Below are 27,973 nucleotides of genomic sequence, written 5' to 3' on the forward strand. Positions count from 1 at the left end.
GATTTGAGTGAGTTTTATTATTTTTAGATATCTTTGTGTTTCTTTTCAATGTTGTGAGATACAGGTAGGTCCTGTCAAATAAAATGCAGCAAGTAGCTGGTTAGTGTTTTATCTCTGTAGAAGCTGTGTAAGTTTGCCACAATCCTATTGACATTTAACCTGATCCTTTTCCTTGAATACATTCTAGAAGGAACTATATTATATCTGATTAGTGATAAGTTGAAGCCTGATTTATCACTGTCCTGCATCACTGGCTGAAGTATATGTTCCACAGTGTTACTACATCAAGGTGCCAGTATTTTAATCCACACGCTGCAAATTATTACACTGCTGCAAGGCATGCTGAGCTGAACTCACCTCTTGTACACAAAATCTAAAAACTGTTATTTGAGTTGGTGGCATTTAAGCATTTACCTTGTGCTATCTGGCTTGACTTACAAAAGAAACCATGGAGGAGTCATGGACAGAAACCTCATTTGAAGACAGTATTACCCAGACATGCGGATCCTTGAGATTCTTGGAACACCTGACCTGTTTCAGTACTAAAGTGAATCTAAATAATGCTTTAGGTAAATTACTAGGTGCGTTTACTTCAGAAAGGAGGAGTGTAAATAGAAGCTTAGTGTTGTGTGCAGAACTCCCATCAATTTCCCTAGGAATAATGTAATAGGCACAATCAGTTCCTTTAACTCGCAGACTCTGTCCTTCTTGGAGAAAGATTCCATTCCTAGTGTGATTTCCTTACCTAAAATACCAATCCTTAGTGAAGATGAGAGCTCCTAATTTTCCTACCAGTTGACAAGTCAGTCTTTTCACATGAATTATGAGGTCAAGGTAAAGCTCAAATTGCCTTCCCTTCGTAACTTGCAGGACTGGTCAAGTAGAGGTGGAACGGAAGTTAACAAAAACCACAGCAAATTTAGAGAGGACACAAGCAGAATTGTACCGCAAGTTTTAAATTACTTGGATACTTCATGTTAAACACCTTTATATTTTTCAATTATAAAACCACAAATTGTAGAATCAAATTACTTTGTGTTGGACTAAGGTGATAGTAATGGACAACCACATAATGAATTTTACAGCAAAAACACGGGAATTTTATATCAAATATTCTACCTGTAAATCAGTCTTAGTTAACAGCATTAAAATTAACCGCAACATCTGAAGGTAAACCAGGGAAATACTGTCTTTCTATTACATAAACTACTTAATGCATTTTTCCAAATTGTAAATTTATACAATTTTTAATGCAAAAATAGTGAAAATTAAACATTCTCTTTTCTATTTATATAAGGACATTTCTGCTGCAGATACATTTTCTGGTAATGATAAACATGAAAAATTTTTAAAATAGCAGAGAAGTGTGATGCTTTGCTATTTTCTAAAAAAGTAATTTCTAAATTCTTCTTATAGAGTAAACAAATGCAGGGCAGAAAATCTGCACTGCAGTTGTGTTTAGAATTTTGATGACTATTACTTTTGGCAATTAAAAAAGAATGAAGTGTGAGCTGAAACAAAATATGAAAATCAGTACTGTGCTCACTTGAACGGACAAAGTTCAATAGCAAGTAAAAAAACAAAACTCTCCAAGGGATGTGACAAGAATATCAATGAAGATGTTACATAGTGACAGGGTTAGAGAAAGCCATTAAAGGAAGCAAAAAACAAATCTCATTCCTGGATCTGTTTACTTTTAATTAATGAAGAAAACATTACCTAAAATACTTGATGAATATGGCATACTGGTCAAACTAAAGAAATCCAAACCTGGTCAGGTTGACCTGTGTCCTCCAGTTAACACAAAACACACCTCACTGACTTCATTTGAGTCAGTAGGGATACCACCACCACTGATTTTTATAAGAGTTGTATTGGGCTCCTGCTTCAGTCACCATAAAGCATCAAGCTACTGTAGGGGCAGTTTGCTGGTCACTGGGTATTGAAATCTCCAATCCTGTAGTCCTTACAAATCACCTGGCACAGAAGTTATGCCAGAAGTTAGAAACACAAGAAGAGAAAACCATGCTACTTCAATGACAATTGAGATGTCACTGAAAGTAGCCATAATTCTAAACACTCATAACACTGGCAAATATATTAGCACCCCCAGCGCTGATTTGGTATGAGAGGAGCGCCTAGGAGACTTGCAGGTTGTTCTGACTGTTTTAAGGCTGACAGCATTGCTAACATCTCCCTGCACATATGATAGCAAAAATCTAGTTTATTCAGTTTTGTGCTTAGTTGGAGCTCTCTTAAACAGCCTTTGTCTTTTGGAACTAAATATTTCTCAGTTGATGTCTTCCTGAAGAGGTCACTCCTTTCTTTACTCAGAATTGTATCTCCACTTAGAAATTTATAGAACTTCCTTAAACAGTTATGGGTTCAGCTGGTCCAACTGGCCCGATAACACAAGAGGGTTGAAAGTTGAACAAGTAAGACTGGATTTATGTTTTTTAAGCAGAATAAGAACACAGAATAAGAATTTCTGTGCCCGCTGTGTCTCCCCTGCACAGCGCGGCTTCGTGGAGAAAAACGTCACCCAGCGTGTTTGTCAGACTCAACAACAGCTGCTGAGCAGCCAGATCTTAACTTTTCCACTGGAGGAAAGAAGAAGAGCTCACTGCCTTAGAGGGGGCTAAATTTGCTATGTAATTCTGTGGGCAAAAAAGCAGATCAATTGAGTGGAGGTTCTCTCAGCTCTGGCACCTGCAGGTTGGGCCCAACAGCAAAGAGCTCTTTTCTGTCTCTCTAGTTGTTTGTTTTTTTTTTAGCTTTGTCTCTATAATGTTTTCTGTAACTTGGTACTTCTTTCTTAGTTCTCTGCCCCTTGTAGGAACTATTTTTCTGCCTGGGCAGTCAGCCAAACATTGTAACTGCAGAATAAATATTTTCTGACTTACTCCTACAGTCCTTAATGAATATTCTTAGAAATGGCATGCTGCTTCATTACCCTTCTGAATTATTAACAGTTCTCAAGTTAAGATAATTCCTTGTTAATATTATTTCGACGTTGTTTTATGATTGCATCTGGCTGAGGATAATGCTTACAGGCACTGCCTTGCCTAGTACCTTCTTTATGTGTTGCAGTAGATGTATTTTATCTTGGATGAATACATTATACATAATTGTTCTCTTTTCCAAACTACAGAGGCTCAACTTTTGAAAAAAGCAGAATGAAAAGCAAGGGTTTAGTTTCCAATTTTTTAAGCTCGGCAGTTCTTTGGTTCCTTAGAAGCTCGTGTACTGTTCTGCCACAGGTCCTCTCATACGGCCACTTTTCATCTTACCAGTCTCTGGAGACTGCCTAGCCCTCATCCTTTCCTTCTTGTTTCTTCCATTATGTTTCCCTGCTTCTCTCTCAACCTGATTTCTAACCAATCTCCTCACACACTCTCCCCACTGCCATTACTTGTGCTGGAATGTCCTTGCTTTCCTGTAGCCTTTGACAAACCTTTGCCTTATCAGCTGAATATATAGTGCAGAAAGCTCCTGCTGTGGAAGTCTGTCAGCTATTTGTGCTGCTGCCAATGAAGTTAAAATTATATCTACAATTTTCCAGTGAATATCTGTAGATGAATCACATCTTTGAGTAGACCATATTAGCTAATGAATACTGTCAAAGGCTGCAAGTAGCTATGGCATTTAATAAGTCCCATTGCATGTAAGGCTAGCATACATCATATAAATTACCAGCACCGAATGAAGATTTAGACCATTTACTTTTCAGTCCTTTTTTCATCTTTCTGCAGAAGCTAGAGCTTAAGGTATTATAGAATTTGTCTTTTATTAGCATTTCCCTTGCAATGTAGTCTTGATTAGTGAGGAGGGACGGGGATCTTCAGTTGAGAAAGAGTCATCAGGTAACCTATCCCCATACACTCATCATATGATCTGTCCTACCTCCTATATAACTTCATACCCTTTGTTACAGTCAAGCTCATTGACTCAAGCTTGACTAGCATGTATCTTCCAGAGGTACCTGGATTTCACTTTAAAAATGAAAAATCTCCCATTTCTCAGGGTCATTTGTTCCAACAACTAATTACTTTCACTTAGAAAACAACAAAAGAAACCCCAACTGTCTCCTCTCTAACCCAAACCTGGCCACACTGATTCCCCAACACAAAGTTAACAGGTTTGGGATGGGGCTTTGTTGTTCGGTTGTTCTGAAACATCTATTTGAAACGTTCCCCGTCGAGCACTGGATTACCACACCTTGGAGCAGAACTGTTCCCTGAAGACCAAGCGCGGGCGCCCAAGGCCCCCGCACTCCACCCGCGGGGAGCTCTGTGCCTCGGCCCGGCTCCCCCCAGGCCCAGGAGGCCGCTGGCGGGACAGCCCGGCCCGCACAGGCCTCACGCCGCGGCGCGCGCCCCGCGCTGCCCTGACGGGCGGGGGCGGGACCAGCCTGGGCCGCGCCCTGCTCAAGCCCCGCCCAACTGCTGGCAGGGCCGCCGCCTTGCGCGGGAGGCATGCGCGTTTCGCTGAGGCGCATGCGCGGTGCGGGCCGTGAGGCCGGGCAGAGAGAGCAGCTGGTTTCCGGGCCAGGGAGCGCCGCCTGGGGGTCTGGCGGGATGCGCGCATGCGCGGGGCGGGCTGCCCGGTTCCGGCGGGGGCGGAGCGGCGGCGAGGCCAGGCCAGGCCCGGCTCCGGTAGCGGCTGCTGCACCATGTGTGCCTTGTAGACTGCGGCGGGGGCGGAGGGTCGAGCCGCAATGAACCTGCGCGGCTTGTTCCAGGACTTCAACCCCAGGTGAGGGCGGCCCGGCGCCTAACGGAGGGCCTCGGGCCGCGCCGCCTCGTCCCGGCCCGTTCGGCGGCCGTGAGGGTCAGCACGGCCGCGGGGCGGCATCTGTCTCGGTCTCGGTGCCCCCCTGCCCCGGCAGGGTGCTGCTGGTGGGCGGAGGCTCCGCTCCCCGCTCCGGTAGCGGGGCGCGCGGCGGCGGGGCCCGAGGGGCCGCTGGGCGAGGCGGGGCCCCGCACCGCCCGGCCCGGCACCGCGTTGCAGTGTGGCCCCTTTCAGAGCAATCAGCTCCGGGGGGCGGTTCTGCACGGCGGGGGAAGCGCTCCGGTACCGGCGGCCCGGGGGTCTTTCCTGACCCGTCTCCTTCCCGTGAGCGCCGCTCGGTGCGCCCGCCTCGGCCGGGGGCTGCGAGTGCGGGCAGCCGGCACCAGCCCCCAGCCACCTTCCTTGTGTTTTATCGTGTAACGTTCTCACGTTGTTCTGGCTCTCGTTCTGGTTTCTGAATTTTCCAGTTTAATGAGTTGGGGTGTCAGGAGTTAGGCTGGGAAGCCGCGTTCCCCTGTGCTCCAGCCCGGGCACTTGGTGTATGGGAAAGGCTCGTTTTGAGGGTGTGAAGGCATCACACCTAACAATCCTGGTCTAGACAGAGAGTTGGCTCGTGGAGATTCTTTGTGCTGGGCTCTTAAAATTAACAAGTCACTACAGCTTGGGCTTCTGCTGTCTTGCCAGGCAGGTACGGATACACATAACTTTTAAGGAAGCTGAGAGAATGAGTTGAATTTTACTGGTATTGCTGTTGCCAGGTATTTTAAGATCACAGAATAAAGCCTGCAAATAACTTGTGCAGGATGGTGTGAAATACTGAGAGCCCTGGAAAAACTCTTGCTTGTGGAAGAGGCCTTATGTGATTGCAGTTTAAAAAGCCGTGTTCAGTCAGTTGCTTAGACAAACAAGAGCGTAACCAGTGCTTCAGGAAACGCATTGTTGCCGAGGCTGAAATAAACAACTTAAATATGTGTGTTTGGCAGTAATAGAAAAGTAAGAACAGACGTTCCAGAAGCTTAGAAAGTTTTGTTATTGCTAAGAAATGCAGCTTATTTGGGTGCTGTCTGAATGACCAGTGGGCAAGCTGAATGTTGCACTTGTGCAGATAAACATCAGAACATCCAAGATTAAGTTACTGGAACACTCAGGGAGGATGGGTATTATACCACACAGCATTTGCTTCTGTATTTAATAAAGAACCAGGGAAAATGCACATTAAACAAATACTGAATATTGGAAAAGTAGGAATAGCCTGGGAAGCTGAGGGATCTATTTGTTGCTGTGAAGAGCGAGTGTTAGTTATATCTTCCTATCCTAAGGTAGTTCACCCATCAGGTGGGGAGGTGCTGACACAATAAAACTGCTTTCTTATTAAGGGGTAGCTGAGACACTTGTTCTGAATTGACACAAAGCAGTTTGATCTGTGAATGAGCCAATGTTGATCATTTGAGTGTTTGATTATTTGATGACAGTGAAAGTGAGTAGTTTGATTTGTGCTGTTGTGGCAAAAATAGTATTCCTGGCTATTGTTGCTTTACTCTGTGATTCTATAAGTATTTACTCTGTTCCGTAGGTTATCCATGTTTTAAAAGGCATATAATTACTCCAGTGGAGTGGTGTTCAAGCCTAGTTATGTGTTTTGTAAAGCAGTCTGGGATCCTCTGGTGTTGGGGAGGGCAACTTTTCCCTTTCCTGTAGTGTGAGGAAGTAAGGTACTGTGTAATTGTTCTGTCTCATTTTCAGTGGTACAAGCAGTTGCTGTGCCCCTGCTCTCAGGTATTCCAGATACATCTATTCATTCTTAGGTTGTCTAGTTTATAAAATATATCAATATAACTGTTTTAAACTTGTAAGCACCATCCTCCGAATTCCAGGTGGCAAACTTTGCTCTATAATCAGTTACTTTTAAAAAAGTTTAATCTGTTTTTTTGGGGTTTCTTTCATGTTATTATTTTTTTTATAACAGAATGTAAAAAATGTAAAAAATAAATATCTGTGGAGTCTGCCTTATTACAATATGGAAAAGTTTTTAATCTTTAGTTTAAAATACTGCGGATAAGATTACAGAAATTATGTATCTTAATTGTGAATGTCAAAAGGTATCTTGTTTGATTTGTATGAAAGAACACATTTCCTAAAAACATGTACAACTGGTATATTTCGGGGGCTCTAATAACACAGCTCCTGACTGGATCCTTGTGGGAGGGAACTATTTATAGATGTCTATTCATTAAGTTGGTAATGCAAGAATGCTTTTGATGTGTTCCCTTGAAGCAAGGGTCTTGTAAGTGAAAGAGATGACACATGCTTCATTTATGATTAAATACTTGACTCTTCAGAACTGATTTTCTTCTTTGCAAAGAAGTTTGACAGGCATGTTCTGTTAGGAAGTATTCTGATTAAATTTCAGCTATGACAGACTTTTTTTTTTTCTCCACAAAGTTCATATTAAGTTGCCTGCCTTAATTTCTGACTCTGTTTTTTGTTTGTTTAATAGCAAATTTCTGATTTATGCCTGCCTGCTGCTTTTTTCTGTGTTGCTCTCTCTGCGTTTGGATGACAAAATTCAATGGAGTTACTGGGCTGTGTTTGCTCCGATATGGCTCTGGAAGTTAATGGTGATTGTTGGTGCTTCAGTGGGAACAGGAGTATGGGCCCGAAACCCACAGTATCGGTAAGTTGAGGATCTTTCTTTTGCGAAGCAGAGGGAACAAAAAGTGATTCCTGTACTGAATCAAATTCATAAATAGTTCCCTTAACAATGTCAGGCACAGCATCCAGGAGGTTTGTTTTCAACATGTTGAAAATAATGATCATAACATATAGTGTATGCAAAAAGCTTTATGCAGATCTTAATCCTAGTTGCAACAGTTTATCATATTTTATATTTAATTGGATTATTTCCTAAATCAGTTTCCTGAAATGCATAGGTCAGCCTGAAGAATATTGGGCTGGTTTTTAATTTATTTATTTTTTCCTTTCTTGGTGTGCATCTAACCTCAGTGAACATATGGATGAGTATTCAGCTATTCTTGAATGTGTGGTGGACATAGAGATTTCTTTTCAGACTTTAGCTGTAGTTTTATAAGAAAAGTAATTTGATAAACTGATATATGCAAAGCCATAATGTTTGCAAGTAAGATGTTTGTGGGAACAAATTCTGTGGATTATTTTTAGTTTTTGTCCAAGTTGTTTGACATTGGTATTTTAATTGTCAGTCTAGGGTACAATAACTTCCAGATCTTTAAATACATCAGTGTTTGTACTTTTTTGGTAATCCAAGTAGGAGGTGAATTTGAACATGCTAGGGGAAAACTAAACTACCTTAAATGAAATGCAGTAAGTGAAAGCCTCTTTTCTATGCACGGAACTTCTGGGGAGAGATATTAATTCAATGAAAGCTGGTGCAGGAATCAAACAGATAACTTTAGACTTAGCTTATTTCCTAACAGCCTGCGTGACACCTGAGTATTTATGTACTAGCAGAGAAACCCTGTTTTATCTGCACAGCTATGGAATCCTTAGAAACTTTTCAAGTTGGAAAAATCCCACTGCCCCCTTTGAGTAAATACTTCAAATGTGTAGCTTTATGGGCAAGAAATCCTGTTCCATCATCAGGAGTATAGTTTTATAGTGGCTAGTTTGGTGTAATGTGTACATTTACTAAAAACAAGGTAAATATCTGAAACTTAACTGTTAACAACTGAAACTTGACAGTTGGGATGTTTGCAGGATACTGTGCTTTCTTACTGAGGAGTGAACTGAATGCCTCCTTATCCTCTCTTTAGAGCAGAAGGAGAAACCTGTGTGGAGTTCAAGGCTATGTTAATTGCTGTAGGCATCCACTTGCTACTGCTGATGTTCGAAGTTCTGGTGTGTGACAGGATCGAGAGAGGAACCCATTTCTGGCTGCTGGTCTTCATGCCATTGTTCTTTGTATCTCCAGTGTCAGTCGCAGCTTGTGTGTGGGGGTTCCGACATGACAGGTCTCTGGAGGTAAGGCTTCAGTGGTTAGGTGTGAAATTCCTGGCAGTGCAAGGCTCTGGCAGCTCCATTACAGTTCATCTCTCAGTAAGCAAGTTATGGATGGCTGCATCAGGTGAATTAATTGTTTGCACTGATCTGCTGGAGTAAAAAGTCAGGATGATGAATAATGTAAATTTTTTCTAATTATTTTTTTTCAGCTCCCAAATTGCAGCATATTTTAAAAATGCCTTTTTATTATTGTGTGTTAAAAGAACTCACCATGAACTCTGCAGTCTGGGCTGATACTCAACACTTAATTGGAAATTACTGAAGAAAATTCCACTGATAGTCAGTGCCATCTCTAGACAGAATTGAACTTTCAGAACCCTAAATAATCAGGGTTAAAATATTTTTACTATCCCAATCTGTGTGCTTAATCTTCAATTTGGGAATGCAGATGGTAGGCATAAAACAGTAGGCTTTTGTTTTCTGCCTCAGTCTTTCCTCTGTAACTCACTACTTTTGGGTTTGGAAGAAATTCGCAAGATCTTCCCAGGGTTGTGGCATTTTGCAATATATTTAGAGTTCTTATTGATTTTTTGTTTGTTTTTTTTTGCTATGTCCACAAACTACCCCATGACAATGAAAAATCTGGGTTTTATATGAGGTTCAGGTTTATTAATTTCAAGGAATTATTTCTCTAACATTGGCACAAGCCATGTTTCTCCCTAGAGAAAGATGTTTTTGGTAACTGATAGTTAGGATGACTAGTAGACTTATACTGTAAATTCTTGAATTAAAAATATTGCAAATAGAATTAGATTTTGCAGAGTTATATCCACAGTTAACCATTCCTAAAAGTAAAATTTGTCTAGAAGTATTTACCTTCTACTGGATAATGCTTGATTACCCATTCATTTACAGATGACTGCACAGCTGCTAAGTACTAGCAGAAAAAAATGGAATCCACTTATCCCTAAAAGGCAACAGCTGTCTCAAAGAAAATAAGTTATGCAACTGAACTGTCAACTCATTTTTTTACTATTTTGTCATCTTCCTTTAGTGCTGCTCTACTTCCTTTTCATTTGCTAGAAACATAAAATGGGCCTTTCTTTAATCCAGGATATTGTTTTTTGGCATGAGTAATCAAAGGAGTTGTTAATCTGTTGTTATTTTAATAATTAATCTGAAAATGCATTGTCTGCTTGTTCCTATTTTGAACTGATTAGGTGATCAGTAAGTATATAGTGGGGTTTTGTCTCCATGTCATGCTGGGCTCAGAAGAAGCTTTCTTTTATCCATTAAACTATTTTTACAGTCAATAAACCACCGTTTATTTAAAGCATATCGAATTAATTTAATTGTGAGCCTAGCCACTCCAGATATACTTGCACTTGCCATACTTAGCTCAAATAATTATTTTATTCTAAAAATTATTTATTGCAATTCATCCTCTGGTACTTTTTTCTCTGTATTTGCTCTTGCGGTTTTCAGGTTGCTTGTTTTATGCTTGAGTGTGAGTTTTTTTGGAGGTCTATTTTTTGAAAAAGCTAGTGGTACAAAATTATTTTAAATCTAGTTGTCCAGTCTTTTTAAAGTAAACTACCTCAACAGTGAAGACTTCAGTCCAGTCTCTGAAGTAGGCAGCTGCCTGCTGCCTGTTGGGTTTTGACTCCCTGAACTCTTAAGTTTCAAAGGCATTTGTCCAAGAGAGAGTACACTGACATACATGTTCATGAAAGTAGCATGTAGTGTCTGCTTTCCCAGATAGGGTACATTTCAAAGTACTTCCCTACATGTTTTTTTAATGGAAAATATTTCTAACTTAGACTCAACAGCTTCAGTTAGTCTTTTCAGATAGTAATTCTGTCTCTGATCTTTGAAATTCCCACCTGTGTAAGATTGCTCAAGAACTTCAGAAACAGAGTCTGGTGTTTCATTGTTTCACTTTGTGTAAGCTAAGTGCAAACTTGGGGTTTTTTTTAAGTATAATTTAGGGTTAGTTCTCATAATGGCAAACAGGACACACAAGAAGCTTAACATTTGTAGTGAGAAGTATTGCTTTTTTGCGTTGCCTCAAAACCCAGGTGTCTTCAGTGTCCTTTAAAATATCTCTCAGTTATACAGTAAATGGTTTAATTTGGATGTCATCTTCCACTATTCCATGTATTTATTTTTTCCCCCAGATAGAGCTGGGATTTTTAAGCTGAGTTGTTGTTGGTTAAATTCATGTAACTTTCATCTTTACATTACTGCAACTACTAAACTTTGAGGATAAATTTTGCTAATTTTAAATTGAAGGACTTTTTACTACTTGTTAATTCTAGCAGTATTTCTTATCTGCTGGAAATAGTTGTTTTCCAGTGCTTTGCTTTTTTCAGCTGGATTAGTTTGGCTTTTTTTATTTCTCTAATCACTCTAATAAAGTGTGGCAGGTAGTGCTTTTATTTTTTTTTAAATACAATAAGGTGTTTCCTCATGACACAGCTGCTTCTACAGTTACTCTATAGGGATCACATCTTCCCAAATTTAGGGATACTTTATAACATCTAATGTAAATGCAATTGATGTTCCATATTGCAGTGATAAGCAAGGAGTCAGAAGAGTCCTTTGTTAGTTCCTTTGGTTATCTTGGAAATAGCTTTATCATGCTAAAAATTAACTAATGTATTTTCTTTTTCTAGCTGGAAATCTTGTGTTCAGTCAATATTCTACAATTCATATTTATTGCACTCAGACTTGATGAGATCATCAGGTGGCCATGGCTTGTATGTAACAAGTATTTTCTTCTTATCCTTGCTTAAAATTCTGGATTTCAAAGATACTTACCTACAGGGATCAGTTAATGTATGATCAGGATCCATGATCACATTTTTGCTCTCTTAACAATCCTTCACTGAAGGTCTGGCATTTCACTCAGTGGTCATGGGGAACAGAGGCTGTTCTTTGGCATTTCATGCTTTCAGGGAGAGGGACATGCCATCAACTACAATTAATCTCAGTTCGTTGTTGAAAGAGAAATCCTAACCAGAAGTTTCCAGTGGGAACACTAAGCTAGCCATGAAAATTAGTGACTTAGGGAATGTGTTGGTAAATACAGTTTGGTAAATAACTTATTTGTTGTGTTACCATGCATGTAAATCCACTTACTATTCAAGAGATCACTGTCAAAACTGCTGAGATCACTTGTTCTCAAGTGCCTTCAGGACACAAGAGTGCTGTTTCTGTGTCTGGGTTTTTGTAAACTACCATAAAACTGGCAATCTGGCAAGATTAAGACCGTCCTTTCTATTTAAAAAAACAACTAGGAAACGGACCTAATTTAGAGACTGTTTCAAGTAAGGTGTCCAGTGTAGAAAATAGTTGCTAAAACAAATCTAAAATGCTGTTTGAGCCCACAGAAGATCACAGAATTCTTATGAAACTTGAGCTACATTGACTTAATTAAAAATTGTTTCAGCTTGATGGAATTTATAAAGCTGAGGAATCTCAAAGACCTGATAGTGCACGTGATTTGTGAAGCTTTTCTGCTAGAAATTATCTTAGTTAAAGGGTGTTAGACTTAAATTTGTTTTTTAGACTTTATATGTGTGCTGGCTTTGTTTGAAAAATCCACACCTGAAAAAAATCAAGCTGATAAAAATGTATCGCTGTCTGGGGGGAAAGCAGTTAATTTATTTTTCTTTCAGGTTGTTTGTGTTCCACTGTGGATCTTGATGTCCTTTCTGTGTCTAGTGGTGCTCTATTACATTGTCTGGTCTGTTCTGTTCTTGCGCTCTATGGATGTGATTGCTGAGCAGAGGAGGACACACATAACAATGGCTGTCAGCTGGATGACCATTGTGGTTCCACTGCTGACATTTGAGGTAGGAAGAAGCATGAGTTCCATGTATCTTGTTCTTTTCATCAGTGAGTGATGGATGTTGCTGTGTGTCTTTTTGAACTCACTAAAAGGAGAATGCTGCTTTTTGTTTTGCAATAAAATATTAAGAGCAAGTGTGAAAGAGAAACAAGAATTCTAGGTTTCTTTTAAGTGTTTTGGGTAAAATATGCACCATATTGGAACATATTATTGTGGAGGCCATTTTTCATCACAGATGGGTGAACTTAAAGATCTGAGATCAGCATATGTTTTATGAAGCTTGAAACTGGGTATTGTAACTAAACTGACATTGTATCTTTTTTTTTTTTTTTTTGCCATTTAGATCTTACTAGTACACAGATTGGACGGGCATAATTCTTTTTCATTTATACCCATATTTGTTCCTCTCTGGCTTTCACTGATAACTTTAATGGCAACAACATTTGGACAAAAAGGAGGAAATCACTGTAAGTATTTAATACATGGAAACAGCTTGCACCTCAAGACTGAAATGTGTTTCATTAAAATTTGTATTTTCAAAAAGGGCTTTTTGTTTATATTCTGTTGTTAAAGAAGGCATTTGTTACTATCATTTTCAGTGGTTATAGTGTCTCTTGCTTTTTTCTTTTATAAGCATGTCATCTGTTTGGACTCAACTTGAAATCTCAGTGGGATTTTAATTGCAACTTAACCTTTCATCCTTCCTTATTTCCATGGTTTTCATTCTCATGGGATGTGACTGGAGTTTTGTGCTCTGGGTTCTGAAAATAGCGCAGTGTCCACCCACCATTTAGTGAGTGTTTGTCCTAGCGGCCTGAACTGGTATTATCTTTCCTCTTTGGCCAAGCTCTGTGCTGCTGTCATAACTTGAGTTGCCTGAGTGGGCCAGTATAGAATTTACTAGGCATTTATCCCCACAACTAGTAGTGCCAAAAGGAGCATGTCTAATGTTACTGAACCAGTGCAGATAAGTCGCTCTTCGCATCCACATTGCAGTTCATGTTCCTTGTTGACAAGGCAGTAAAATCTGTTAGGATTTTTCAGAATTGAAAGGAACCTGCTGTGATGTTTGTTATATAAACTCACTTTGGTTTTGTTCCGATTGTGAAGTATACTGAGAATTTCTGTCTTTGGTTATAATTAAGTTTATCTCTGTATATTTAGTTTACTTTTACATTTTTACGGTATGGAAAATTGTTACTGGTGACTTATTTTTAAATGCCTGCCCTTGATAATTTATGACCAAATTAGTCTTTTGGAAAGCTCCATGTCGAATTTATCTTCTATATAGTTAGTATTTATGTAAACTTTGAAAAAAGACTTCACCTGAAGTGAGCCTCAGAAGACTTGCATGAAAATCCACCTTTAAAGTGCTAAGTGAAACACACCAGTTGGCCATGAAGTACAATCTTTTCAAAAAGACGTGTTGTATGGGATCTCCCTGACAAATGCTTCATAACTTGCTTTTGTCCAGTGTAAAATATCTGATGTGGGCAGGCTGTTCCCTGAACTTCGGCATTGGTTAATAGAGGACTGTCATCTGCTGAATTACAAGTGCTGCTGACTGAAACGCTCTCTTTCCAAGTCTTTGGATAGTGAAATACATGACAGACACAGAACGCGTACTACTTTCTAATCTAGTGCAAGTAATATCAAGGATACTCCTGTCATGACATCGTATTTAGCTAACAACAAATTATTTTGGAAAAACCAAACACATACTTTTACTAATCTCTGTCTGCCTTGTTCCATCATGTTCCTTCTGGTATTGTAACCTCTATGTATCAAACAACAGCAGGCATGAATGTCTTCCCACATGGCATTGATTGCTTGGATTGAGGTGCAAAGTCTTTTCTCTGTGTATTGGTGTGACCTGACACTGCTTAACATGAAACATGAAATGGATTCTTGCTGTGGTTGTGTAGCTGGAGTTTATCCCTATAAAATATGTATATACACAGAGACATGCATGTGCAAACATGCACATGTGTGTAAATATTATCTATTTATATCTGTGTGTGTATTATCTGAACTGTAATGTTATTACGTGGTAAGTAACACACCGAGAAGCAACACTAGCAAATTTTCTATTGTTTATATGCAAACAAATCAGGACAGCTTAAACAAGATTGTATAGTTTGCCTAGTTAAATTTTCATTCTGTTCTGCAATAATGTGAATTTTTTTTTTTTTTTCAGGGTGGTTTGGAATTCGTAAAGACTTTTGCCAGTTCCTGCTTGAAATTTTCCCATTCTTACGAGAATATGGAAATATTTCTTACGATCTTCATCATGAAGACAATGAGGAAGCAGAAGAAACACCACTGCCTGAACCACCAAAAATTGCACCAATGTTTCGAAAAAAGACTGGAGTGGTCATTACACAGAGTCCTGGAAAATATGTGATTCCACCTCCCAAGTTGAACATTGATATGCCAGATTAAGATGACAGCAGCGTATTAAACTGGAACTGGGAATCAGCAGACAAATGTATTTCATCTCATGCCTTGTCCCAATTAGTTTGAAATAGGTATTGTTGAATCAGTGGCTTGGATTACACAAATCAGAGATCTCGGAGATAATCAGAGAGCTTTTCCAGAAATACATCGTGGTCTAATTTGCAAACCTTCCTAATGGGTTGGTTGCACGCTTGCCTGTATAGTATTTATATGAACATTTTAGCAGTGTAATATATTGTTTAAAAGTCTTGTCCTGTACAGTATAAGTATTATCTAAAAGTATTTTTTTAAAAATCCTGTATGAAATACCTATGCTATCCTGGGTGTCTTTTAGGTCCTAAATACACATTTGATTTTCATGTCTGTTTTAAATGCTTTCAGAATGTCTTTGTATAGTACCTCTTTTACCTCTTTTTCTGTTCAGCCACAATCATCACCTTAACCACAGAGGCACAGGAGTGTTGCACTTCTCAGGCAAGACTGGAAAGTTTTTTTTTGGGGAAATAGAATGTATAGTGACTTACATGATGCTTTTGAATTAGCTATGTACATTTTCATGTAAGTGTCTCAACTTTTGCACTGGCTTGGGAGTTAACTGTTGCTTTTGTTGCTTTTCCAGTTTCATGTTTTATTCTTCAGAGGCAGCATGCACACCATTCTCCCATTGACTGGCTGTTTAATAAGCTGTTCCCTCTTGCATTGTGTGTGCAGTCTATGCTGGAAGCCATTAGTTGTAGGTTTTACAGCTGTTAGCTGGTATAAATATCATAGCTTGGTCTTCGTTACCAACCTTATGTTGGTGTAAATTATTAAACCTTTCAAGATAGGAACTTGTTGGTGTTGGCATAGCATTTTCTTCTTTGAAGAAAGACCTCCTTTGACAGGTTGTCTTGGACTTCCCGGTGCTTTTGAGAAATTTAGTCTTTGAAACGTATACTCCAGTAGCTTATAGCAGATGTTGAATACTCCCACATCCTTGCAGCTGCTCTTTCTGTTTAGGTGAACCCATAGTTTAGGTGGCTTAAATACCATGGATCATGTTTCCTCAGTGTTAGCACAATGAGATAAGAGCAAAGAGTGTTCGGACACTTCTGCATGTGTGAAAGGTGCACACCTGAAAGACTTCCAAGATGTGGTGCTTTCACTCTTAATGCTGCAGACCTCCCTATTCCTCCCTGTTGACCAGCTTGTCATGGTCTAACTCCAGCCAGCAACTAAGCACCATGCAGCTGCTCGCTCACCTTCCCCATTGAATAGGGAGAGAATTGGAAAAGCAAAAGTGAGAAAACTCATGGGTTGAGATAAATACAGTTTAATTGCAAAACCAAAAGCCACATGTACTAGCAAAACAAGGAAATAACTACGTTCTCATCAGGCACATGGTCATCCAGCTTACTGCCAAGCAGCGATAGTCAAGTTTTCTTTGCAGGGAGAAGATGACTGCCTGGAGTCTCATCACATTCCCTGCACAGCCGTCAGTTGCCAGAAGGGCAGGCAGGGCTCCCAGCCCACAGCCCCTGTGGCCCTGCAGAGTCCCCTGTGTCCTCTCTGCAGGTGATGCTGTCCTCAGCTGAGCAGGAGGCTGTGGGGACAGAGGCCAGGGCTCCTGTGAGCAGCCTCCTGCCCGAGGTCTGGGGGCACTTTTCTGGCAACACCAGCATCTCATTGACCCTGTGCTGCCCTGGCTGCGCCAGAAGCTGCAGGCGATCCATGAGGCAGAGTGGTGGCAGGTGATGTCAGTAGAAGGTGCGACCGTGCGTGGGCTGTGCTGCCACGGGCTGGACAAGGAGGCCTTGGTCCAACAGCTGCAGAATGGCCTCAGGGAAAACACAGAACCACTGGTCCATGGCCTCACCAGTTATCCGGCACCAGCACAGCAAGGAGGCCCAGAGGCTTCTGCAGTCCCAGGCTGCTGAGGAGGATGACAGCCTGGCCAGCTCCAGCAGCCCCAGCCCCATCAGCTTCCAGGTGAGGACATCTGACAACTGCCTGGCCTCCTCCAGCATTCCTGAAGGCATTGACCTGGAGGAAGAACCCACCAGGTGGGAGACTGCCCCCGGTGGGAGTCCTGGCTCTATTGCCTCTTCATTCAAGAGAAATAAACAAATTAACCCTGACACAGTCTCTGGGTGCTGCTTTCTCCCCCCTTTCCTGGGGTCTTTCCCTGCCCCCATGCTGCACTGTGAGTGCCACCAGCCTGCTGGGGGGCACGGCCATGGGCCCCAGAGCCCCAGGCCCGTGTTGGCATCACCTCCTCTCACAGGAAATCTTGCGGCAGAGCAGCAGCAGGGGCAGCTGGGCTTGTCACAGGTCTGATGCCCTCAGCTTCCATCTCCTAGTCCTCGGTAAAGTGATTCATATTTCTGGTAAGAGCTCCTCAATAGGGAAGCACAAGGTTTTCTTTGCATAAGAGGGGGGGACCAGAGGTATTGCCAACATTTTGTACAACATCCCAGAGCAGAGCTGCTTAATCAGAGCTGCATACCCTGTATCATATCCTTTTATTTACTTGTTTCAAACTGGCACACAATGTATCAACCTTGTCAAAAAAAGGGCATTTATTTAAAGTTATTTCTATAGAAAAAAATCTAGTAAATCATTAATAGTTTCCAATAATGGTCATAAAAATTACATCTTGTTTAATTTTTACTCAAAAGAGCAGCTCTTCATATGTATTTGCTATTTCAAACAATTTGTTTTGAAAGGTAAAATCCTAAATGACCCCCAGTATTTAAGATGCTGACTTGTGAGTTACAAGTGTGCATTCAGGTAGGAAAAATACTAGTGAGGTTCAACACCTACACTTCCAAAGGGATCAGTTCTTCAGGGATGTTCACCTGCCACACACCTCTTCTCCCTCTGGTTGGAATTGGTTCCAGGAGCCACCTTGGATTTGAAACAACAGTCAAATATTTCTCTTCTAGATTACTGAGGACAGCTTTGTTTTCCAGCTCCAGAATCTTTTCAGGAGGTAAGGTTTCTGTGTATAGTGATGTCTCTCCAATGTCAATTAATCCTGTATCATAAAATTAAAATACAAAATTAGTTGGCTCTTTGATCTCCTAGATAGAAGTTTTCCAAAAGTAAACCTTCTGGAGAACATACAAAACAGTTAACTTGTTACCAGAAGCACACAGGGAAGCAGGCAGCCCTCAAACCTGTGTCATTCCCTGCAGAAGATGGCCTGTGTGACTGAACAGAGGTTGATGAAGAACAGGTGACACATGCACTTATAGTATTCACAGTTCAATGATACATAGCTCTCTTAGAAGAAGCCTGCATTTGAGGATATAACAGCTGCCTCTAAAAATCATTACATTATATGGAAATTCCTGCTCTCTGGAACCCATTTAATGTCATGAAAGGAATTTTCTATATTGCTTAATGATGAAAAACATTAAAGATCAAAGAAACTTTGATACCTGCACCACAATTAGTGTGCAATTTATGTCAAGGTTACACATCTGCATATTTTGTAGTACACAATTTTCAGCACTGTAGAACTGGAACAAGTTTTTGCAGTATGTGGTAAAAGTTATTTGTTGGGCAGGAACAGATAAAAATATTCAAATGAGAATGCAAGATAGATGGTGTAACAAAAGACTACAAGAAAAGAGTGCAAAATGAGTGCTGGATAAAAACGTTGGAGACTAGAGTGCAACAACACATGCTGTATTTCAGAGTAACATAAGCAAAGAAACACCACACCATCCTCACTTTATGTTGCAAACACAAACTGCTTCACTGGCCAAATAACAAGTGATGGAGCATTTGTAAAACTGAAACTGAATTTATTTATGCAGTACTCTGATGTGCAAAACTCTGCAAGGTCATGACTCCTCTGCACTATAAGTACTGTAAAATGGTTTCAGCAACAGTTCCTAAGCTCAACATGCAAGAACTGTGGAACTGACATGCAACTGACTAATACGTAACCCATGTTACACTCTCCTACTGCGACAAGTAAGCACAAAACAATTTCATTGTACAGGCTTCAGAGTTGTAGCCTAAGGTTTTTAGTAAAGTGTTTTTTTAAAACTGAGGCCTGACCAAAATTCTTTATCCTAAAGATCAAAGTTACTTCACATTTCCAACACAATGGAAAAAAAAAAAAAAATTATTTACTACTTCCTTCATGGGCCTCAACTTACAGTGGTAAGGAACCAAAATAGCCCCCTACTCAAAACTCAGGCACCACTCCTTCACAGGAAGCATTAAAGCAATGTCACACTGAGCATAACTGCATCAAGTAGATGTGTATTTGACTGAAGGAAGTTAACAGATTAAAAGCTTGTTTGGATAACAGAACCCAGGGTTGCTCACCTGCAATAACTCCTCTGCCAAACTTTTCGCCTTTATCCAACAAATCTTGCACTTGTGTTGGTGTCATACCAAGCCTATCCAAAAGAATTGCTCTCCAGGATTCATCTTCCCAGTCCTTAACAGCTATATGGAGAGCAACGGTGCAGTTCTTGTAGCCTGCTAGCAGAGGAGTCCAGCGAGTCTCTACTGTTTTGACTTTGTTTAAAACTAACCCTGCATAGGGTTGTCGGAAGGAAAGGCAACCAAACGTCAGCATTTTCCTTGCCTCAGAACGCCTTTATTTCCTACAAAAAAAAAAAACAAAAACAAACCAAACACCCCGAGATGAGTCTTCAGAAACGTGTCTGTGCGGGTGACAAGCGACAGGCCGCCCCGCGCCCTCCGGACCCGCGGCAGGCGCGGGCTGGTCCCGCCGCCGGGGCCGCCGGAGCAGGGAGTTCCCGGGGCACCGCCCGCCCCGCAGGCCGCGCTCGGGAGCCAGCCGTTCCCGGGGCCGGAAGGGATGGACAGGCCCGCTCCTCCCGGGCAGCTCGGCCCCGGGTGCCCGGCCCCGCGCAGCACCGCCCGCCGGCAGGGCCCGCTCCAGCCGCAGCCGCCTCACAGCCCCGCAGGCCCCCGCGCCGCCGCCCACCTGGCGCCGACAGGTCCGCGCCCTTCCCTCCGCTCGCCCGGGGCCGGCGGGCCGCGCTGCCGCCCCGCTCGGTGCCGCGGCGGGAAGGTGCGTGACGGGGAGCGGAGAGGCGGGGCGGGGCTGCGGGGCGGGGCTGCGGGGCTGCGGGGCGGGGCTGCGGGGCTGCGGGGCTGCGGGGCTGCGGGGCTGCGGGGCTGCGGGGCTGCGGGGCTGCGGGGCCGGGCTGCGGGGCGGGGCTGCGGGCGCCCCCGGCGGTGAGGGAGCTGCCCGCGTGTTCCGAGCTGGGCTCCGCTGCTGAGGGAGCCGGCCCCGGCCCCGGCCCCGGCCCCGGCCCCGCCCCCGCCCTCGCCCTCGCCCCCGCGTGTTTTCTCGGTCTTTGTGTTTTGCTGCTTTTCCCACGGCGGGGGTGGGTGTCTCATCCCCAGCCTCCCTCCGGGAAGGGAGGGGGGTGAAGACACAGCGAACCTTTCCAGAGGAGCGTGGTCCCCGGCGTGTGCTTTGGTGGGAGCTGCCTGGCAGTGTTCAAGGGCAGGTTGGATGGGGCTCGGAGCAGCCTGGTGTAGTGGCAGGTGTTCCTGCCCATGCAGAGGGCTTGGAACTGGATGATTTTTCAGGTCCCTTCCAACCCAAACAGTTCTATGATTCTATGATCAAAGGTACCTGAGAGTAAAAAGACACCAGAAACTCTCCCAAGTGACCTTACCTGCTGCAGCAGGACCCTTGTATCCACAGCTGGAGGGGTGCACTGGGGATGCTGCACCTCCAGAAGTGACTGACATTTGACACAAAAACTCAGTGGTCTATCAACTCTGCTGTTTGTTTTGGTTTTTTTGGCCAATAGCTCTTTTTGGAGAGAATTTCCCAGTGTTTTCACTCAACCGTACTCCTTTAGGAGAATCTCATTTGTATCTGTTGTCATATGAAACGTGTTTCACATCAACGTCTTACCTTTCTAATACAAATGTTTCAAACAACACAGTCACTGTTTGACAACAAAGGTTTTATCTCTGCTAGTCTTGTGATCCTTGGTAGCCAACCCTGGCAACAGGGAACAGTATGTGAAGGCCTAGTGAACACAGTAAAAGCCAGAGACCTGACAGTAAATGATAATTTGAAGAAGAAGGAGCTTAAAGTAGCTACATGGTCCCACTGTATTTGTTGATTTTTAATCAGATAACCAATGTGTATCTTATGTTGGTGAACATGTGTTTCCACTGAGTTAATTTCCAACACAGACAAACAATCTATTAAGGCAGACACTACTGCTGAATAAGGAGAGGCTGTGGAAATGGTTACAGCTGCAGTGGGTTGAACAGATGAGATCCTGCCTGACTTTCTGCAGGTCTAGAAGATAAAAACCAGCAGATGCATCTCTATGCAAACAGAAATCACAGGAGTCATCTTTCCTGAAGAGCCACATCTATCAGTTGAGGGCTATAAATATGAGAAGTATTTGGGGAGCTTTTCCGTGCATGCAGCATTGTAGAAAAGAAAGCAGTGAGGAGAGAAAACAGGAGGGAACATTTTAAAAAAAGGGAATGAGTTAGTAATAGAAGTAGGGAGAGACAGGCAAAATGAATGAAGGAGGAATGCTGGGAGAAATGGAAAAGAAAAATCAGTGTTATTTACAGAGGGAAAAGAGACCATTCACCAACATCAAGTCCTGATTTTGAATACTGGTTTTAATGACATAGAATTTCTCCTGTGCTCTGTTGAACTGCATTTTTCAACCATGAGAAATGTCAACATTATTTTAACAATTGCAGGAACTCAGAGGTGGAAAGAGAAAAGTGATCTGCCAGAATTCCACTGAGAGGGAGATGGCAGAGGAACTTCATACAGCAAAAGGTAAGATTAAAGAGATATTTTTTTTTTTCTATGTCTATGAGTTTGTTAATAGCAGGTATTTGTCAGTAAAACTTTGTCTATAACCTTAGTATTCTGTAACTGCACTGGACAGCATGGTTAGATGATTCTTTTCTGATGATAAGCACTTCAGGTAGTTTTTATGATGGCTGCTTTTGATGTACCCTTCAAATATATGTTCAGTGAATGTTGTGTATTCTGAATTATTTTATGGCTGATAGATTTGAAGGGTTGAGACCAATTTTTTTTTTATTTTTATTTTTATTTTTTTTATTTGCTGAAATTCCTACTGTTCTCATTATCCTTTCCCCCCCTGGATATTTCCAATATCTTGTTCAAAATGTTCTATGTAGAGTAATTCCAGTCCTTTATACAATGCCATAATAACAAGAGAAAGTAAAGATGATGTGAATTTAAAGTCATTATAGTGTTTACAGGGTTATTATTTTAAATGTTCTTTGGCTTTAAGCTATTTTGTGCATGGCTAGTTGAAGAACCTGTTGACTCTGTTTAGAGTTGCAAGTATGTAAGGAGCTTTTGTGCTTTTTTTGATACTTTCTTGTGGTGTTTTTCCACTGTATAGTTACAGTTAATGTGAGGGTTACTTCTTTTGGGGAAAATACAGGCCAGATTTTTTTCCATGTTGTGTGAGTAAATGTTAGCTTTCTTTTATGATCTTGTAACTCATAGTAGGGTTTGTATTGTGTGTTTCATCGCATACATTTTTTTTCTTGATTGAAGCAAAAATATGCAGCATGCTTAAAATCTCAAGTCTAACAGGTTTACTTGGTATGTAAATAGTACAAACCTTGTGTGCTACTACTGACAGTGAATAAATATTATGTCAAAAATCTCCTGTCAGAAAACTACCTTTGTAGAAACTTTGTTCGAAATGATAGTCTTTGGAAGACATAAAGCAATTTATAGCAGCATCTAAATAATGCCCTGAAATTATCAAATATTGTGTATGTGTTCAGCCTTATGTATGGTAAACTGTCTTTAGCAGGTTTCCTCAGGATATAAGATAATAATCTGAAGTTTACGGCAGTGAATATAAAAAAGAAAATTCATTCTGGTCTTAGCAGGTGATCAGTTCATGCCTGACATCTTAGTTGCATGTAATTGTTTGGGGTTTCTGCTCACTGTATTTTTCACGTGCTACCACCAATCCCAAATTACCTAATCTTGGCACAGTATCTCACATGCTGATAATCTCAGCAACAGGAAATTCTACAAATTTGGGCCATACTTCTGTGAAGTATACTTCATTTCAGTGCCTCTAAATTAGCTTTCCTTAGGGTGTCCCTATTTTTACTTTTGATAAAATAAAGACTACATCATTACATTACAGAATGTGTTACTTACTGCTTTCTGTGGAGCTAAAACAATGCCTGACACATCATTTATAAGGACCTGGGTCTGATCTCATCTAGATAGTCAAGCCTTGCTGTGTTCCTTGTCAAAATTGCTCAGTAGCTGATTTTACATGACTCAGCCCAGCACCTACTGCTGTGCACTATCTTGGGTCGAAATCAGGTCAAGATACTTGGTCAGATAAAGTTCATTTCAGATGTGGGTAAAGATATGGTGCAGAATGTTCCAGGATATTGGAAGTCAGAACTGAAATTTCAGCTGTTAATAACCTGTGAAGTAAAATATAAATACCTGTACTGAGTGGTCACTAGTAATCAAAATTCAGGAGAAGCTGGAATACATTGAAATATGAACACCTATTGCATTTTCCTGCATTTTAGAACATCAGTCACTGTGAAGTGTGATGCTGTGACTCTATTCTTTTGGCAGCAATTTAATCTAAAGGCCTTCTACCCACCCTCTGCATTTTGCTCCCTTTTCCTTAATTTTGCTTTGTCTCTCTTTCTAATATTGTAGTTCACAAAGCCTAAGTACATGCTGGTAAAACCACCTTCGTATTTTTCTTATACCCAAATAAAGAACTTCTAATTTTTGGCTGAACTAAAATATTTACATTTTACCATGCTGTTCTATATTTCTTTGCACATATTGTGAGAAATTATGACTCTCTTAAGTGTTTTAGTAAACATATCTCCAGTTTCTTTAGTTAATTATTTTATTTCCGGATTTGTTGCAACACTGTTTTCTGGACAAGTCTCTGGGAATGTGAATCTGTGGTTCCCTCTTTTTTTTTTTTTTTTTTTTTCTTTAACACACACCTCACATACCCCACACACCCCCATGAGTAAAGTATGTTTCTGGTATGCAACATATCAGTGATATTACTACCCTTGTCAAAAGTGTTTGGATTCTAAATAATCAGTCGTCTGTGGGTTACTTAGAGCAGAGTTTTCCCATGTCTGAGAAATATTTTGCTCAGGTTTCTCAGTGTGGATAGCTTGGTGGTAAAAATGTGGTTGTATTTCAGGGTGCTGTTCAGGAATGAAGTGCATACATACTGAACTTGCTCTTATGCACGTTTCAGTATGTTTTCATACTAGATCATGTGTGTATGACAGATTTTATATGGATACATACACTGCTGTTCTTTTAAATTCTCAACATGAAAGCAGAAGGCTGAGTATGAGCATTTGCCTTTTAATATTTGTTTGCAGTCAAACAAATATACTGCCTTTTGTCATGGCATGTTGTAGTAACTGTACAGTGGCATGTAGTAATAAAATCTGATTTAGTGAATATAACTTCTTGTCCATATTATGGTTTCTACACAGAAAAATATCAGTGGAAAATTTTATCCTGTATTTATCAGTATTAATGGAGGTATTGTCATCTAAAAATTAAGTACGTTGCTGTGATGCAAGAAAGCCTTGCTTTCTTGATTTTTAGAATTAGCTCCATAAATCAAATTAAAATATTTTTTCTTTTGTACAGAAAAAAGTACAATTACTACGCAAAGAATACAAGGAAATTTCCTGGCATGTTTTCAACAAATTATGGGTGTCATCTATCTGAATTTCTGTAGAGCCTATGACATGGTTCCCCAAAACATCCTTCTCTCTAAATTTGAAACATATGGATTTGATGGGTAGGCTGTTGAGTGGATGAGGAATTGGTTGGATAGTTGCACCCAGAGGGTGGTAGTCAGCAGTGGAGACTGGTGACAAGATGCCTGTTCATCAACAATTATCCTGTTTAATATCCTCATCAATGACACAATGAGATTGAGTGCACTCTTGGCGATTTTATAGATGACACCAAGCTGAGTGGTGTGGTTGACATGCCTGAGGGAAGGGATGCCACCCTGATTTTCTTCCTTTCTGGGACAAGGAGGCCTACATTGTTGTTTTTCTCTAGAATATTTCATTCTGACTAAAGTTTTTCGAAGACTGATGTTATGATTTGGAGCTAATATGTAAGTAAGTGGGGCCCAAAGGTTTCTGATAGGCTAATGTCTTTGCTTCCTGCAGCTATGCTTATTTTTCTGTCTTACTTAAGGCAGCTAAATATATGTATATAAGATACCACTCTGTGCAGGTTTTTTTGAATGAAAGGTTCTTCTTAGTACTATACAGTGTATTAGACACCCATAGGCCCCCCACTCCCTCCCAAAATGTGCAGTGTCCTGCCTTGTCCTTTTTACATCAGATCTTGCTGCTGAATTTTTCATGTATTTGAACTGGGCATCAGTTGTGTGAACATGAGACAGGCCAGGTCTGCTGGTGGGTGTTACTTGCTTGGCAGTTTATTTCTAAAATTTAAGGTTGCTAATGTTTAGAGACCATCCTGGTCCTTCTGCTTTTCTGAAGGTTAAAAGAAGGTCATAACTGGAGGCTGAACACCAGGCTAGCTGATTGAGAAACATCTTGTGTAGCTCTCTGTAACAATCTTCTTTTGGTTGAGATCTGTGGCTTCGTGCTGAGGTAATCTGCAGGGGAAGGAGAGTTTGTGGTAATGAGCTCTCTCTCCCCTGCTGATAATTATGTCCAATCCACAGGCAACTCTGAATGCAGTATGTGGCTGCATAAAACATTTTTAAAGATAAGACTGATCAACACCTTTGTATGGTAATGGGCCCATGATCTAGGATGGTGCTCTCTAAAACACTGAAAACTTTTTAAATGGATCTGCACTCCTGCTGTACAGGGGGAAGGTATCCTTCATCTGATTGATGCTGGCCATCTAGTTTTATAATTATTCCAGTTCTTAATCTGTTTTCAGATACAAGGCATTACTGGGAGTTTTGAAAGAATATTTAGAGCTAATTTAATCATAGATCCTTTCATTAATAACTGGAAAGTTCACACTTCCTGCCACAGCTAAATTAGGAATTACTTCCTTTCTTTAGTAAGATCTACCTTATATGACACTTACAATTCTTAGGAATTCTTTAATAATTTCTGCTGGGTTTGGCTAAGTACCTTTTGATTCTCTCATCAGGAGACGCTTAAAGAAAGAGGGGAAAATGTATTGCCTCACCATTTTGAATTAATCACAAAAGATATTCCTCACAAGAACTGCAAGAAAAAAAATCATGGGCGGAAACAAATGCATTTTCAAACTGGTCCTGTGTGTATTTTTGGAACTAAATCATCAATTTTTGGCTATTGATACAACACTAATAAAAAATGGACAACCCTGTTTTCCTTTCTGAGTTCAAACTAGCAACTAAGTAACTAGCAAACACTAATCTTCCCTGAGGGCAGTGTCTCCATAACAAAGGTCAATCCATTTCTGATTCTTGGATTTGTTGGCTGGAGTTTTTTTGGTGGGACTTGTGTTGTGGGTTTGTTTGGGGTGTGAGTTTTTTGTTTGTTTTGGTTTAGTTTCGTTTGTTTGTTTTGTTTGGGTGGATTTTGTTTGGTTTGTTGTGTTTTGGATTGTTGGTGTCAATATAGGCTGTGTTAGAGAAGGCACCGATAAATGGGTTGTTGTATTACTGGGAAGGATGTTAATAAAGAATTTAGAAGAGATGTTGCTTCTAGCTGATACAGCTTGTTATTCTATTCTTACTATCTAAACATATTTGAGATAAAATGGAGACTTGTAAAACACATGTGGGTTCAGACGTGATGTTCCTGTTTATGATCATGCACTATCTCATACTTTATCTGCATTTTCTTTTATTTTCTGGAATTTTTCATATATGTTGGACTTAAATCTTCTCAATTGTCAGATACCTTGGTTTTCATTTTCCTGTTTTACTCCTTAGCAGATAATGTGTATTTTAATCATGCATGTTCACTTAGATGAAGTGTTACCTTTTCCTAGGCATGTCTGCAAAGATAAAGCAATATACAATCAGTTATTTTGACAGTGTTAATCTAAATGTACACTGGAGTACTCCATAATATGTTTTAATCATTAATCAAGATGTCAAATTAACCTCATTTATAATACATCAGCAAGAAGAAATTAAAATAGAGATTGGTTTTGTGCAAAATCTGAACATGTCTTAATTATCAAAGCAGTTTTTAATTGAAGGCTTTTATCCCCTTCATTGTAAACAAACTCTGTACAATATCTTGTATCCTGTCACAAAAATAGAGCTCAACATAACAGCTAAGCTGTTAAAAAAGAGATTGTTTTTCTCTTCAAAGTTTAATATGCATTCTTCATTTCTTATAGTTAAATGACCTGGACTAAACTTTTAAGACCGTTGTTTATTTAATGGTACTGTCTTCTCAGTACCTGTGTTTCCTAGTGTTTTTCAGCGTTCCCCTAGGTGGCACCGCGACCCACAGAACAGCTCCAGTAGATTTCAGAGCAAGTAATTTACAACTACAGATGTGGCTGCTGAGCGATACAAACAGTTGCAAACACTACTGGGTCATCTTTCTTTTAACCACTTGTACTGATTTTTGGAGACAACCAATGATGTCCCATAAGCAAGTGCAGTTTAAGGTCTGTTCACGCACACACTTTTGGTGTTTTTAATAGGTCTTCAATTGTCTAGTTACACTTCTGAAAAAGTAACAGTCCAGCTTCACAACAGTGAAGCAGTGTTGGCTCTTTGTGGAACCTAGGCTCTTTTGTTGGAGATGGAGACAGAATCTTCATCAATGACCTGGGGGAGGGAACAGCAAGTTTGCTGATGATACGCCACTGGGAGGATTGGCTGATTTTCAGGAAGGCTGTGTGGTCAT

General features: G+C 40.7%; 2 protein-coding genes across 2 annotated transcripts; one reads left to right on the top strand and one right to left on the bottom strand.

Annotated features, from left to right (window-relative positions):
• Positions 1 to 4,609: 4,609 nt before the first annotated feature.
• Positions 4,610 to 15,448, top strand: TMEM185A (transmembrane protein 185A). The gene is made up of 7 exons (XM_051630256.1): positions 4,610 to 4,755; positions 7,289 to 7,465; positions 8,580 to 8,787; positions 11,442 to 11,525; positions 12,447 to 12,623; positions 12,963 to 13,086; positions 14,817 to 15,448. Exons 1-7 carry the CDS (start codon positions 4,718 to 4,720, stop codon positions 15,059 to 15,061), a joined length of 1,053 nt encoding a protein of 350 aa, XP_051486216.1. The 5' UTR covers positions 4,610 to 4,717; the 3' UTR covers positions 15,062 to 15,448.
• Positions 15,449 to 16,368: 920 nt separating this feature from the next.
• Positions 16,369 to 20,136, bottom strand: LOC127389600 (protein EOLA1-like). Its single transcript, XM_051630257.1, has 4 exons — positions 20,031 to 20,136; positions 19,400 to 19,683; positions 17,879 to 18,092; positions 16,369 to 17,098 (listed from the first exon to the last, which is right to left on the bottom strand). Exons 2-4 carry the CDS (start codon positions 19,653 to 19,655, stop codon positions 16,813 to 16,815), a joined length of 756 nt encoding a protein of 251 aa, XP_051486217.1. The 5' UTR covers positions 19,656 to 19,683; positions 20,031 to 20,136; the 3' UTR covers positions 16,369 to 16,812.
• Between the last annotated feature and the right edge of the window lie 7,837 nt (positions 20,137 to 27,973).

This window comes from Apus apus, chromosome 12 (genome assembly GCF_020740795.1).
Source record: "Apus apus isolate bApuApu2 chromosome 12, bApuApu2.pri.cur, whole genome shotgun sequence".
Lineage (NCBI taxonomy): Eukaryota > Metazoa > Chordata > Aves > Apodiformes > Apodidae > Apus > Apus apus.